The 16,346-nt window shown below is 41.8% G+C and overlaps 1 protein-coding gene across 8 annotated transcripts in view; it reads right to left on the bottom strand.

Annotated features, from left to right (window-relative positions):
* Positions 1-16,346, bottom strand: part of LOC134173689 (A disintegrin and metalloproteinase with thrombospondin motifs 2-like) — a 176,055-nt gene that overhangs the window by 20,611 nt on the left and 139,098 nt on the right. For all 8 annotated transcript variants that reach the window (XM_062637960.1, XM_062637963.1, XM_062637961.1 and 5 more), the window contains 7 exons: positions 15,847-16,003; positions 14,896-15,001; positions 13,140-13,283; positions 11,099-11,231; positions 9,569-9,682; positions 2,613-2,758; positions 1,050-1,225 (listed from right to left, as the gene is read on the bottom strand). In XM_062637960.1, coding sequence (XP_062493944.1) covers positions 1,050-1,225; positions 2,613-2,758; positions 9,569-9,682; positions 11,099-11,231; positions 13,140-13,283; positions 14,896-15,001; positions 15,847-16,003 — 976 coding nt within the window. The remainder of the gene's footprint in view (positions 1-1,049; positions 1,226-2,612; positions 2,759-9,568; positions 9,683-11,098; positions 11,232-13,139; positions 13,284-14,895; positions 15,002-15,846; positions 16,004-16,346) is intronic.

Genomic DNA, 16,346 nt, shown 5'->3' with positions numbered 1-16,346 from the left:
GTGAGCTGGCTTCTGACCCAGAAGCCATTGAATTTAACAGAAAAACATCTGATTCGTTTCAGTGGTCTTTGCAGCAGACTGCTCCAAAGGCTAAAGCAGAAGCAAAGGTCCCTCAGGCCACACAGCGTTCATCCCCTCTCCCTGTGCCAGCAAAGCTGTTTCATTAAATTAAGCCATGAGGCTGTCTCTGTGCCTCTGAAAATCCCAGATTGCACAAGATGGCATGAAAAGAATGAGGGGACCCTGAGAACTGCTTGGGAACAAAGTCAGGCAAATTAATTACAAGGAATTTGCTATTAACTTCTGGCTGAGTATCCTCTCACTGGAATGCAAAGTGATTCACCCAAAGTGACCCTTCCCCTCCCAGGATGGGTGCTTGGCTGAGGATAGATCGGGTGCCCAGTACCTGCTTCTTGCCAGGCCAGCCCTGCCCTGAAGGACTCATCATTCAAACAAATTGACCAGGTTTAAAACCAGGGAGCACCCATACTGATCATGGAATAAGTTGAGAACCATCTTCTCAGAGTGTTTTCAACATAACATGTTGCCTTCATGACCCAAATCAACCAGGTGCACCTTCATTGGCAGGTAAGCAGGGACATTGACAGGAAAAGGAACGTTTTTGTTCTAAGAGGCAACCTCTGCTGAGATACCAGAACATCACCCTGACCATGCTGGTTCAGACGCAGCACCTATCTAACCCAACACCTCCCTCCAGCAGCGCCAGAAGCGCTTGCAGGAAGATGTAAGAACAAACCTGATACTTTTCTCAGAATATTCTTAAAGCTTATTGCAAACTGCAGCTGAATCTCCCCTCTTATCAGTTTAAAGCCATTCCCCCTTGCCTTGTCACTACACTCATAGAAAGCCCCTCTTTGGAACAAGCCTTCTCTTCTCCAGGCTGAACAAGTCCAACTCTCTCAGCATGTCTTCACAGGAGGGGTGCTTATCTCTCCTTGTATAATTTGTATATGTTTTACCTCTCCTCATATAATTTTTATTCCTATTTGCAACTGATTTTACTTTCCATAGGAAAAGGGACCGCTCACCATCGACATGTTCGTAGGGGAGCCAGTGGTGTTTCGTGTTCTGGTACTCGAAGTAAGGATCCCACTGCCGGCACTGCTCCTCTCTGAAATCTTCCAAGTCCTTAGGACAGTCCTGAGTGTTGCACAGCTGGAACTCATAGCTTGGCCCCACACATGTACGGCCTCCATTGGCAGGACTGCGGAGGGAGAGAAACCCATGGTCAGTTTCACCATTAATGCATGAATCAAACATCTATAAAACCATCTGAGGAGCAATTTAATTTCTAGTAATATCAGTAGGCACTTAATGAAGCCAGCTTCGTATTTCTGATATGGAAAATATTTATTTCCTTTAAAAACCTGCTGTCACAACCTTCTGCACCTACAGCCTTAAACCACTTGATAAAGGTATGAAAAGCCATTTTCTTGGTGCAGCCCAGGAAAGGAAAGCATAAGCAGATGAAGCAACTCATTCACATTCACCCCTAAGCCAGCAGCAAATCCAGACACAGCCCAGCTCAGTGCTGCATCCCTCAGGCAGATGAGTATCACTATTGGATCTGGCAACACAAGAGCTCAGGAGTGGTAGCTGGGTTTGCACCCTCTTCCAGGAAACACAGAAAACATTTTCAATAGCCCATTAGGTTTTTCCAACATGAAAATAGATTTTTACAACTAAAACTGTGCCGACAACTATAAAGGTCACTTTCATGTTGCCAATGTAATAAAGGCTGCAAAGAGAATGGATACATTTTTTAAAAGAACCGTTTCCATCAGAAAATGCAGCTTCATAAAACTTGATTTATTTTGCTTTAATCAGTGATAAGACAATTTGTAACACCAGTCAAGTTCAATCATTTTATCAGCACAAACTGAGACAGTCAATGTCAAAAATACTGTGTCTGGCAAAAGCATTTAATTCTGACAATTGCTTCAGGTCTTGCTCTTAGGAGCTTCCCATTTTATGATATGGCAATAAATAGCAATGATGATACATTTCGTATCACTTGTACATACCAATCTTTATTAAATATACTTCCAGTGTTACTGGAATTAAGTCATTCTACATTACCTAGGTGAGCCATATCAAAGTTATCAAAGCAAACCAATTCAATATCACTAAAATTAACTTTGGGGAAGGTCCTGATCTCTGGAGCTTTGCTCCAACTTGGAATGAAAACACTTTGAAAATATTTTAGGAACTTCTTGTTGAAATATCCAAAAAGTGGATTAACAAGGATCTGTTAAAAGTATACGCATTTAAAAGAAACCTCCAGCAATTCATTGCCATTATTTCCTACTCATGTATTAAAACAAGACATATACAGGGCCCTAAACTTTTACTGATGTTTTATGCAATAGCATAATAGCACTTCCAAGATACTTGTAACTCTATAAGCAGCTTAAAGGGTGGATAAACTGAGAAATAAAGATGATTCATGACTTGCTGAGGGCCCAAAAAGTAGAATGTCTAACAACATAGACTACAGGTCAGATTTAACAAGCATCACTAGTAATTCAGCAAGGATTCTCACAATTCATTCACTCCACATCAGAAGAACATATGGATCCACCCATACTTACTGTGGATTGTCACATTGACGTGTCCTATACTTCACTCCAGTGCCACATGTGCGAGAACAAGAGCCAAACTTGCTCCATGCCCCCCAGTGTCCATCCTGCTTCAGGATGTCTGGGGTTAGCCAGATGCAGTGGCCTTTAAAGCAATGCTAAGAGACAAAATCATACGTCAAAATGATTAGATGGTGAAATTACGATGTGAGAAGCTGTAGTGCAACAGATTTCATTTTAGGCACAAGTTCTGGAAGTTTTATTCACCTCTCCAGCAGCAATAGCGAGACTCACTGTCAGGCTGTGCCCATGATCCCAAACTCACTCAGATTTTATAAACTTACACACACTAAGCGTGCACATACGTATCTTGTGCACTTGGACTCAAGCCTACCAAGTTTGTTAAACTGCTCTCAGCATTACATCTATTCATCACTTGTCTGCAGCGGTGATTTCAAGATAACTGATACAGATTTCTTTAAGGGAAATAACAGAATTCCAAATCTTGGGAGGATAAAGGTAAAAGTCTGCCTCCACCATCACATGCAGCCATTTCAGGCAGCGGCAGCACGTGCTCCTGCTGCAGCACCGCCCTTCCCAGCAGCTCCTAACTCAGCATACGGATTCCTGCACTAAATGTGACCAGGCAAGTGGCATGAAATTAAAGACAGCTCACATTTTAGGTATTAGTGCTCTTAAATAAAGAACTCTTGTGGTCTCTGTGGAGATCTTCCATTAAAATTGACCAAAATACCAGGAAGTCTTCATTAGGGAGTAGCCTTGCACAGTGCCACTTCTGGGCAGCTAATCATGCCCTAATAGGCTTTCCCTTTACCTGATTTTTAATACAGTCATTCTATAGAGGTTGAAACACATAATTTTACATTCCCCAAACCTATGTGGTATTTGCACATTTCTTTAAGAGCCTTCATAGCTTCTGTACTGATACTCTCTACTGTCTCCTTTCATTAAAGAAACCTGAAAAATGCCTTCCCACCAGTTCCTGCAGTCCCTAATCAAGGAATTTTTACTTAACTGAAGTCAGGGTGAATTCTTCTCAAGGATCACATACTCCAGCCCTTTCTAGCACTATTTCTGCTTTCGTAAAAGCTAACTGATGAAGTGAGGATGCTGGAAAACACTTCCAGCCCAACAAATGACTTTGCATTAGGCTGTCGCAGTTTGTCTGCGCTAATGGTTACTGCTGGGATGAGAGCTCTGGCTCAGGCACACAGATGGCTATAACAACAAGTGCAATCAGTCACTTACTTTCCTTAACATTCAAGTCAACAACAACATTTTACACAGCTTAACAAGCCCTGGAACTCAGGAATTTGGCAGGCAGCACAAGCCAAGCATATGGCTAAATGCATGCTGCCAGCAAAAACAAAATCAGAAGATATAGAACAGGAGAGCGTTCTTAAGCATACAGCAATTAGTGATCTGGAAGACAAATTCAAAAGTGATGGATAATCATTAATAATGCTGAATTAAAGAGAGAATCATTAGTAAAATAGTGACAAGACACAGCTTACTGATTTGCTACCCTGCTCTGTGACTGGCTCTTTATTCATGTAATTTATTTTGGTGCTGATTTGATTGGACAAGGAGTAGAAAAAAGAGGAGAAATTAGGTTTCAGCTATTCATTCTTTCTCATTACTTCAAATATTCGAAGTCAAAACCTATGAAATAGATGAGCTACCACAAAGCCAATTATACCAATCCTGCTCCAGAGCTGTAATGGGCAGATTTTTCTTAGCTGTTTGACAGAACAAGAGATAATTCAGCAAAGCATGAAAGAAATGCAAAATGCTAATGTGTCCTTCTCTTTCCTCTGCTTTGAAGCTCAGCATTGTACCCTTCAGGGACTGTTTACTTATGGCTTTAGAGAGGTTTGTTTGAAGGAACAGTTTGAGTTGTCAGGCCCCGTGTAGCAATGGGACCATTCAGAGATGCAGAGGAAGCTGGCAATGCATCAGCTTGTCAATACAAATTTCAGTTGGGCTTGGAAGCAGATGAGATGTGACAGCTCCTGATCTGTGCTTGCTTACACATCCTTTTATCAGGGTTCTGCATCCTTCAGGTGTTAAGTTCCACAGCAATCACCAAATCTGTTTCAAGAGCCATGCAGCATATGTTTGTGATGTGATGATCCAGGATCCAACACTTGGAGGAGGAGGAGAGACATGTGATGTTGTGTTTTCCAGTCTCTTTTCCCTGTTTTAGCCAGGAACAGGGGGATGTGGGTTTGCAACAACCACTAATAAACCACTTATTTGACACCGTGACTGGTCCCTGAACTGGAAGGCAAACATGGAAAAGTCTTACTGACTTTGGTGCGTGAAAGAAAGAGCAGCACTGATTTTTACTGGAGTAGCTGGTCATATGCTGATTGTCAGGAAGCTATTAGGAGACAAGCATTTGTGCAAAATGAGTCATCCCCAGCTCTGCCTTTTTGTTTGCAGATTAAAAGAAAGAAGCCTACATAAAACAAAATGATTCACAACCAAGTCTTCCTCTGTGCAGACCCATGCAAGAAAAGGCATGAGAAGGTAAAACCAGAGATGGAGCAATCTCCAGTGCACTAAAGGAAGCTAGAGCCAACCCTTCCCATTGCTACTACATTAACTACATAATGAGGCAGAAAAGAGCCAATTTCAACCACTACTCCCTTCATAAACAGGGGGTTTCATTTAAAGAGTGAAGTACATTAAAGCAATTTTTTCTTTTAATGAGAAAAAAACCCTGGGTGAATGCAAATTGTTTTCCTAGTGGAAGAGGACTTCTTACAGTCTCGCCTCTTTTTCTGGCAAACAGGACAGTCCAAAACAAGTGCAATTTCCAGGAGAGGAAGCTTAAATCTCTTGCAGTAAAACATTCCACTGCTGTTTTCAGCAGTTCTTTGAAACAGCTGCTGTGGATGCCAAAAAAAGAGCCAGTGTGTTCCTGTGGGCTTAACACATCTGCAAGTTAATATTTCAAGAAGACTTGAAGATCTTCCATGGATAACTCTACCTATTTTGTATTGGGCAGCAACTTGTGACTTTCCTCTCTCCTTGCTTGACACCCCAGTTACTCATAGGTAACCCCTTGTACTGCACCACAGCAGGTGTCCCTCAGCTCTCTTCAGCGTCCTGAGATCATATCAGGAGAAAGTTACTTATTTATTTGCATTTCCCATCACACGCAGGCTGCTCCATCTGCTTCGGAATAATTAGTTGCAAGGGATAAACTGAAAGCTCTAACACTGAAATCTACCCTGAGCCAGTAAAAGTTTCTTCAGTGGAGAATCAAGTATCCTCACTGTTTCTGTGGTGACTAACACAGCATACACTTACCCATCTGTCTCCTGTCTCCAAGAGAAGCTGAGGTCAGCTTTCTCAGTGGGAAATTATCTGGATTGCTTTGAGAACACATTAGTGTTTTCAGAAACCTTTTTTCTCGGTCCATTTTCCTTCTCAATAATATCTATTTATTTCAATATTTAATCATTCCCTTCCTTTCCGGACAGACTAAAAAATCATTCCAAGTTTGACTCAGATCCTCTCATTAGCCCGGTGCAAGGAAAGACAAGACCTGCAAGGTCTGTGCTGGATCCTTGGCACGTAAGCCAAATCCAAAAGCAACATCAGCTTGGCTGGCAGGAGCAGGTACCAGGCTCTTGCCTCTCTCCCAGAGAAGAAACAAAAGGGGCTCAGGTGGTGAAACCTTTGCTAGTCACTGCAGCAAGCAGATGGACGCGAGCGTGCGATCTCCTTGCATGAATGACTTTGGGTTTTATTTCTGTCCTGTGGAGAGCAGTTACCTACTTCAGCTGATACAAACGTCTCCCCAGAAGAGTAATAGCTTAAAAAATGGAACAAAAGCTGATGATACAGTTCAGGAGGTTGGTTGGCTCCAGAAGCCTGAAGCCCACGGTGGAGCTGACAGAACTGTATACAGTAAATAAACTATCAGCTGAAAGCATATGTTTTCTTTTAATCCACAGAATGCTATGCAGAGTTAATCTCTGCACAGCTATGCCTCATCTGCATGGTTTACTACAGCAATTTATGGAGTGTCTTTGACTTCACATTAAGACTCCGACCCTCCATGTGCTTAACTTTACACACTGGAGTAATTTCATGGAATTTAATGTGAATATTCAGACACAGAAGTAATTGCAAGTTGCTGCATCATCAAAGCTTCACCAAATTGACAGAATCTTCCCTCTTGCTATTGAAAAAACTCAATCCAGTTTTAAAAATCAGGCTGGGAGCAATATGAAATACTTCATTTCCTTTAGGAGCCTACCAAAATAGCAGTTTTCTTCCCTGGCTGGGAAGCTCCAAGAGAATATTTTATTTTTCTCTCCCTAGACCCAGCAACTTATTAATTTGCTGCCAATTACCATAATGGTTGTTCAGTGCCTCCATTTGCACAAGGAGACCCATCAAAAAGTTTTTGAAACTGCAGAACCTCACTCTTTTGGCAACTTCTTTCAGATAACCACATGCACAGAAGAGCTTACATACATTTACATATATTTACTTAAATATACATCTATATGTGTGCATACATACACATATATAGACAGCATTAGAAAGACTAATCTTCCTTCCATTTTTAAGGGCCAGTGTTTAAGTCCAGGACAGCCTGGGTGTGCAGACATGACTCTTATCAGCATGCTTGTTGATAATGTGCTATGGATCTCATGTCTCCCATCACTGTTCTTGCCCCAGTTAGGAGGGAGGCAGCTGGACTGGATTCTCCTCAATAGCATCTGCTAAGCTTGGGAAAGAGAAGAGACCAGTTCTCAGCCATGTGAACACCAGGCTTAGGTGCAAACATCTACGCACCATACGTCGCGTTAGTCTCGGGAACATCACTTCGGTTTCTGGCATTCGGTCCCCTCAGCTGCTGCAAAGCCAGGATGTTTCTTTGACACATCAGCAGTGTTGTGATTGGTTTGAGCTTAAAATAGGCCCTGGGAATTAGTGGTATGAAATCATGAAAACTGCAAGTCTCTAAAGTGGGGAAAAAACGGATCTTCTTGAATTAACATCTTTAATTGCTTATGTTTCTGTTCCTTTCTCTTCTGGTGTTATTCCAAAGAGAATAGTGCATCACATTTGAAGTTATCTTCCTCTTCCTCATGTGCTGATGAGGTATCATGGGAGATGTATCTGCAACACGTCAACTGAGCCCCAGCTTTGGGCAATATATGCATTTCACATTTCCTGCCCTTTCAGGTAAGAGTCTCTGGTATTTCCAAATTGATAAAGACAGTGAACAGGGGAAGACCAAATCAAAGGCAGGGATGAAAACGAAAGGAACAGATGGAAAAGCACTGATCTGATGTGCCTATACTGAAAACAACAACAACTAATAAATACACTGGTCAAACGCTGAGCGCCGGTATACGAAGTCAGCTGTACAACCTTCCTAACGCTGCTATATTCTAAAATGTGTTCAGCTCAGACTGCTCAGCCTGATCTAATAAAATGTTTTTCATTTTCTGTCACTCTCTCTTCTTCTTGAAGGTTGCAATAGATTTATTTATCAAAAAAAAACCCTGGCACAGCTCCTTTGGGAATAAAACAGTCATAGTCCCATCATCTACTGAAGCTTCAGAATGTGCACATGCTCTCTTGCATCTCCACTGAGCTAAAAAGCCTGGCTGTCTGCACAGTTTGCTGGAGCCTTGGATCCCAAATTCCAGTCCAGAGAAAATTTTTACAGCTGAGTTGCATAATATCCTGACAAACTGTTTATAATGGAAGCACTGACAGATCCTCAACTGTATGGTTACAAGTCCTTTTTATCTTCTCATCTCTGTTTAAATACTAATATGAATGAATGGCTTGGGGAAGAGGGTGATGCAACAAAATGGAATATATTTTGTGGGGGGTTCATTAGTATTTTTAAGGCAAAAATCAAGATGTAGAAAAGTTAATTGAAAGAAACTAAGCTTTTGGATTATATTTGAATATATGTATGTTTAAACAAGAAATAATGCTGTTACAAAAGGAATAATCTAAAGCAGAGAAAAGCAGAAAGTCATGGTTTATATAGAGTATGACTTGCTAGGGAATTAATTTAGCATTACATTGTGTTTTCACAAAAAAACACATTTCAACCCGTAAGAGCAGCTGCTAATACAATTCATTTATCACATAAATGATGTCATCCCTTCAGTTTTACCAAACAATCCTTCCAAGTAGCAACATCTTCCTCTCCCCCTCAGTCTCTGCATCCAAAGCCCAGGGAAGCCAGACTTTTACAGCAGACTTCAAAGGACTTGGAGTTCAGATCCACTATGAGCACAGCACGACCTCCACAGAAGGATAACAGAGACCTGGAGCAGGTCCAGCATGGTGGCTATGGGATCTGAGCTGTCTGAGCCCTTGCCACCTTGACCTTCCCTCCACACTTCCTCATGCATCCCTTGACGCTCATCAAGGCAGCAAATCCACCTCTGCAGATCAGCCCTTCCCTCTTCATCTTTGCCATCATGTTGGTTGCCTCTAGCTAATATTCAACTCCCACATCTATCCTTTCCCTCATGGCAGCCACAGCAGTTGGGCTGTCATCTCCAGGACTTCACTGCTCTGCACCCCCTGCACTGGGGAGACCAGTCAGCATCACCATAACATCACTGATATAAACATAACCCCTCCAGCCTCACAAAACTCACAGATGAGTGGAAATATCCCTAGATTTTCCTCTACCATAAAGACTTGCCAAGAAGCACAGGGCAATCTGCAGATGCTTCCATGATTTGCCTGAGGATGGGGTTTGATGTTCACAGAGCTGTCATGAAGGATACACCAACCCTGGCCCTACCTCCTCCCCTCACACTGCTCAACAGCCTTACTTGCACTCATGAGTTTAGGTCCTCAAGTTAGGTTCTTCTCTCATTCCCCTTGATTTTAAGGGGAACATCCCCAACTGCACACCAACACACATGAGCAACACCCGCTCTCACCTTTCCTGGTGCACACATGGTCCCGTCCAGCGGAGGCCCTTTCTTTGTTTTGCAGAAGTAGGGGTTCTCGGGGTGGCTACACCACAGCTGCTTGCAGGGATCGAACGTACGGAACTGAAACACAAGAAAAACCAGAGGGGACGATGCTTTGAGAGAGCTCCCACTGGAAACTGTTATAGGAGCTGCAGCACGGCGGGGCTTTTCCTTCTCTAGCTGTAAATGCCAGCTCTCATCACCAATTCCTGAGGAACACTCCAGTGTCTGTGTGTTATCTGAGCTTTCACGTGAAATCATCAGTGACTGAAGTGAGGTCCCACCTTGCATTCAAAGTCAGGCAAAAATAGTTTTACAGCAGTGACCAAAGGGACGAGGGGAAAAGGAGTCCTCCTGACAGTCAGACACACGCTGTGCTTCCCTACAGCTTCCCCAAATGGTGCTGCTTCATTTGACAAAGAAACCATAAAATCCTTGTGCACTCATGGCAGAAGGAAACTGCTCGGACTGCAGCTCAGCTGCTGCAATCACCTTCTTAGGAAGATGGAAATTTGACCCAATGAATAAATCAGCATTTTACCTCTAGGTTGTATAGGAGAGGATGAGCACCACCCACCACACAATATACTAAAACATGATGTCTGGACATGCTTTTGGCTATTCTGAACAAAGAAGAACAGAAAGCCTCTGTCCCCCAGGCTCTGAAGAACGGAGGTAAGAAAAGACCCTCTTTGGCTGGGACATTCTTCCAAGGCAGCATCAGTGAGAATTGTGTCAAGACACAGCACTACAGCTGATGCTTTAAAGGTTCTCATCCATTCTCTAGAGACAAAGCTCGGCACACATATTCCTGCAGATGGGAATGGAAGCAGAGATGTTATGTGTTAGCAGCTGCCACACCAGCTGAAAACATCTCTTTCCATTTAATATTTTGTCCTACTTGAGGAGCTGGAGATGGGAGGCACAGTCCTGCTGCAAAAGACTACTTTCTGAAGCTAATCCAGTGAGAGTTGCACTAATCTTGCTTTGCTTTAGATTTAGACTTTGTCTCATGTTTTCCTGGTGCAAGAAAGCCAACCATGTTATCAAGAGTCCTTCCAAGCTGCTCTACTCACTGTCAATTTATTTTCTCATGTTGGCATCAAAATGTATCATACTTTTCATAAAACTGGATCATGAAAGCAAAGTGTCCCATGTTTGTGCTGCAAGATATGCCACCAAATCCATCTCCTTCACACCTGGGTGGGAGCTTTGTAGCAAAATAGGAGGCTCAATAATGAAGCCAACTTGTTTGCTTGAAGTTAATAGCTATTTGAGACAACAGAATAATTATTTCTATAACTCCAGTTTGAAACAAAAGAGACAGAGATACTTAAAATAACATATTTGCCAACATTCAATTGTCATTCCTTGCTTACAGCTAAGTGGGCACAACATCTTTCCCTGTGGGCTTCACTACACTGTCTCTATTAAGGGCATTTCACAGACACAACGCTTCTGGATAAGAAACAGCAGAAGCCAGACTTAAGTACTCACAGCTGTGCACATCATGTAGCCCAAACCAAAATCAAACCGGCACTGCTCATTCATGGAGTAGTGAATTCCTGGCAGCTGTGGAAGGGAAGGCCAGTCGTGTTCGAAGGGATCATCACGCAGACAATCGTAGGAACTGCAACAGGCAAAAATTAGAGTAACAGATGGGGCTGTGAGACTTGCACAGTGTTTGTAGTTTCATTGCCTTCTTGTTCCAAGCTAAACAGAGCCTATGATTTCTCAGATGCTGGTCATGAAGAGCAGCTAATATTGCAATTACATTCACGTTAACTTTAGCATATCGTATCCACCTTTAATGGATGCTGTATATAATTCTTCTGAAGCCCTTCCATTGTAATTTCCATTTACCTTGCAGGTAAATTCCTATCAGTCTCCAGGTTCCTTATGTGAAAGGAATCAAAGGAAGAATCCACATGAGACCCAGAAGAAAAGAACGTTTAATTAATTTTCCATTTGTGGAATTTCTTGCTGCCTGTAACTGTCTTTCAAGTGAAGTTTTAGAAGCAGACACCAGGGTAAGCATCCGAGATTACCACTAAGCTTTGCAGTTTTTCCTGTGTCCTTGCTGAAAGCAGCAACTCATTTACAAACGTGTGCTTTCCTGCCTGCATTAAACGCTCATTTGCTCCCTTTCTGTTTCTCCTGATAGCTCTCAGCTCCATCCATACTTCATACAAAGCTTCCTTTCTGTGAGATGAATATGGGAGTATCTCCCCTCCTCCTATATAGTGCAGACAGCCTGTATTGTACTAAAATCACACCTAAGTTGTTTGGAGGACAAAGGACTGATGCTAATATCAATGAATGGTTAACACAGTATAATCATTGGTTAATTCACAAAACCAACATGGTCAACAGTATCTCTGAAATGTCTCTGAGTTATTTAACAGACATGAGGACAGCATAAACAAGTCTGCTCTGGCAATTGTTCAGGTTGCCTTGAAGATACCAATGGCTCAAAGCAGAATTTTGAGGTTAGATTCACTTCAAAGCAAGCCACCATTTTGCTTTGTTACAAGATATTTTCAAATAGCTGTATTTAAAAGAATGTAAAGCAGCTCTAGGCCAGATGACTTTTATTTAATGTCTAATGCTCTGAAGGATCTTGCTAATTGAAACAATCATGCTTCCCTCACGATATTTCTATTCCATTGCCATACCTAAGATACCCAAGATAATACAAATATTGACAAAAAGACCGACTTGTTTTTATTTCCTGTATTTTGCTGTATTTTTTCCCTACTCATTTTCAGGTTTTGCTAAGCATCCTTGTAGTTTCCCCATATTTTTGCCATACAACTTGCACTTAACAACAGGGGGAAGTTTTTTTTCTATACGGAGCAAAACCATGGTCATAAACATCACAGTTTGTCAAGGAAATCCAGAGCAGGTCTAGTGCCCTAAGTGTCAGGTTCAAAGGGAAGGCAAAGGACACAGATGAAGCTGTTTAAACAGGTTTTACATTTAGGGCACCTGAAGGAAAAGTAACAACTGAAGAATTATTTCTAGAACCATGCCCTTTCTCTGGATATCTTAGAGTCAAGAAAAGCCCTGAGCACTTGAAGGGCAGAATTTCCTCTTTAGGCAGTACCATCTTATCATTGACAGGTATCATAAGCAGCAAATGGCTTTTGAAGACAAATTTGGTATCTGTAAGATAGACACCACAGTGCTGAGTAGCATAAGCACTCCTCCAGCCAGACACTACGTTAGAGAGGGAGGAAAGTTAGCAATGAGATTTGTAATAATGCCTTCTCATACCCCCTGAGAGGACAGCATATATGCTATCAATATCCAGAAAATGAATAGATGCAAATGAAATGAGAACAATTTCATATGGGCAGAGAACTTGCCTTATTATTTGCAATTGATAGGAAAGTATCTTGTTCCCAATAGGAACATCCTTTGTTTTAGTCAACCCCATTTTAGTAACTAACAAAAGGCTAAAGCACAAATGCTAGATGCAGAATTGTTCTTACATACTTCCTAATCAAAGAAGAGAGACTGCTTAACAGCTACTCACTGGAGATATCGATTCAGCTCTTGCTGGCTGCAACGAGACCAGTGGAAGCGATGAAATGCGGCTTGCACAAGAGGGGCCATGATGCTCCCCAGGCGTACTTCGTCCCCACATCTGTTCCCTTGGCCATCGTGCTCCATGCCTAAACTGCCCCACACAGGAGAGAGCCAGCACAGTTATATTGCAGGTGAACTCTTTGTGCCCAAATGCTTCCCCATCCCAAATGTCACCAGTGGTTGACTGCAACGAGGTTCGTAAGCCTCATGACCCTTGTCCACATGCACAAAGTCATAAGAAATAAACCAGGGTCAGCCTGAAGCTAAACAGCTCACCTGTAGTAGCTCCCACAATGAAGTGTTGACCCTTGAGAGTACTTTCATGTGATTAGCTGAATCCTCTAGACTAAAAATACCTTCTTTGGACTTTGGTGCACATCCACATTTGTGAATTACTACAGCTCAATGAATCCATTTTTGGATTAAAGAGCTAGTCCACCCCCGTGGAGTATTAACACAAATTAATTCACACTCCAATCTGGAGCTATTCAGGAGTTTATCTAACTTTTAAAACATCACACCTTAGCTTAATTTGAAGTAATCTGCAATTGTAGACAAGTCCTTTCCATGAGGAAAAACAAGGACACCACACCGAAAGCTAGTTTAGACTAGCTGCTGGAATTGCCCAGTAGCATTCCCACATTGTTACATGTGAAACAGCCTGGAAAGTATTGGGTGCTTTCCAGAAATTATCCCAAAATACAGATATTTAAAAATTTCTTTTCATTTTATGTTTTCCCCTTTTCATTTGTTAGGATTTTCTACTGCATTTTTTTATAAGCACTGTTTGACTAACACGTGAAATATCTGTCTGCAATTTAAGCCAAATTAACAGAGTGTGATTTGAAGGATTACAAATGTTCCCCAGTGGAATCTCTTTTAAAGCACACTCTGTCTTCTTTTTAATCCTAATTCAAAAACTCTGGAATCAAATACCATCTGGGTATCAGTTCTATGTCCCTGTCTAATTAAGATACATTTACAGTGATTTTAACTTTTTGTTTTAAAGCCCTTAATAATTCTGATACAACAAAGAGAAAAGGGCCTGCAAGCTTCCTTAGGGAAAAGAGAATAGATTGAAACTGTTCAGAAAAAGCCTTCTGGGAGCTGTTGTTCTACCAAAGAGAAAATGGGAAATCAGTGGGTGTTCTCTGCAAAGAGGGAAACTAAAATTCTCAAGGAGAAACCAGAGTCGTGATAAATGCTGCCCAGTAATTGGTTCTAATTGCATCAGTAAGTAAAACGATTGCATTTTTTTCTATGAAATATATAGAACAGTTGTAACCTCAGCGCTTGGCACCTCATTTCTATACAGTATTGTATCCTTTCCCAGAAGTAACATATACAGATGATGTGCTTATTTAATATGGATTGTTTTCAAGACTCATGTATTCCACTGACTCAATGAATTCATACATTATGAGTACTTTACATTTCCACCAGATTACAATACATCATTCAATCTACTCTCACAGCAGCCCAGGAAGATATTTTGGTATTAGTTCCTTTTTCCGTTTGAAAATACCCAAATATAAAGCTTACTTAAGATCATAAAGAAAGCATTGAGAGAGCTGAGACCTGAAGCCAGAGACAACCATGAATATTGTTTCTTAACATAAATTGACTCTTTTCAATGTCATTGGTATTTGTCAGCACCAAAGGCATTTTAAGGTAGGACACAGGATGCCCACAGTTCTACTCACACATGTCCAGTTTCATGAGCCACCACAAATGCAGATGAAAAACCATCCTCATGGTTCAGAGTGCAGCTTCGAACAGGATGACACATTCCAGTGACCGGAGCGTAGCCTGTGAGAAATAGCAAGTGTTCCAGAAGTATGGGAAGGCAATGTGGTGAGCAGCTCTAGGACAAACATCTGTCTTTTGCTGTGACACAAATATAGTTGATGTGCTCCTCTCAAGAGGCCTCTGTCCCTGAAACATTTAATAATGTGCTCCCTCATCTACGAAACAGATCAAACCAGCCTGTTGAATAAATTAAAACTAAATTCCCAGCTCACCAAGGGAAATGCTGTTACCTCTGGACCGTCCTGCAACTGCCTTCCCTAAGTGCATGATGCAACAGGGGAAAAGGACACTACATGCCTACGAGGAGCTCAGTGCGGTTCCAGCCCTCAGGGAACAAGTGAGCAAAGCTTGTTCCTGTGCTGACAGCAGACCTGGCCAGCCCAAAAGAAATGGGAAAGCTCTGAGATTTATCCCCTCCAGTGAACAAACCTGAGCTCACAGGAGCAGAGCCCTGAAGAAAGGAAAAAGTGGACAGCACGTGGCCTTGCTGTTCCAGACCTCGCCGTAACAATATTTCTTGGCAATCCTGCTGGAACATGGCAACAGCTTTGGGGAGTTTAAACACAAAATCTACTCTTTAATCTTTCAGCATTTTCAGGACTGTTTACATATAGATCCCATTTTCTTGGCTTCAGCAAGAGCAAAGAAATGATCCAATAAACAATCCCCCCAGTAAGAAAGGATAAAATAGTGACACAATTACAACTGAAAATGGCCCCATGCAGAGCTCTTGGGGAAAGAAAATGTTAACCAAAACTAAGCAAAAGATGCACAATTAAACTTTGCATGACTAGCCTTGCTAAGGGATGAACACAAATGCAAACAAAACCTGATACACATCTTACCTTGCATGCCAGATGGACCAAAATCCTGCCTTGTGAGAAAGATAGCATGGTCGTGGTATTCTGCATGCCCAGTGTCAGGTTTCTGCTGCAAGTAAGCCCAACGACACACATTCTCCAGGCTTTGTGAAGGGTTCCCAATCTCTATCAGACTCATAGACTGCACGTGCACAGGGGAAAAAGACACCAACAGTTACTTATTAAAAGCTTGGGCAATTGTTTTCCCATCTTGTTCAGTTGGGACTAAACATCCCATTTCCATTGCAAGTTTGTTCTTAACAAAGAGGCGATTACACTTCAGAAACAAATTTTACTGGATCAAGAAAGTAAGAGAGTAGCTGAAGTTCATGGTTAGATTAAATGTGATTTCCTCAGCTAATGAGATCTAAGATACAACAAAAGAAAAACAAGAAGAAACCCAAAAAGATGAGTATTTTAAAGACAAAATTGATACTGTGCATTATTATATATATGCCACTGGCTTGCACCATCACTTCTGGTCT

The sequence above is a fragment of the Pezoporus occidentalis genome, unplaced genomic scaffold (assembly GCF_034315485.1).
Source record: "Pezoporus occidentalis ecotype Australia unplaced genomic scaffold, CSIRO_AGI_Poc_V1 ctg55, whole genome shotgun sequence".
Taxonomy (NCBI): domain Eukaryota; kingdom Metazoa; phylum Chordata; class Aves; order Psittaciformes; family Psittacidae; genus Pezoporus; species Pezoporus occidentalis.
This window is presented reverse-complemented; position numbering and strand designations above follow the sequence as displayed.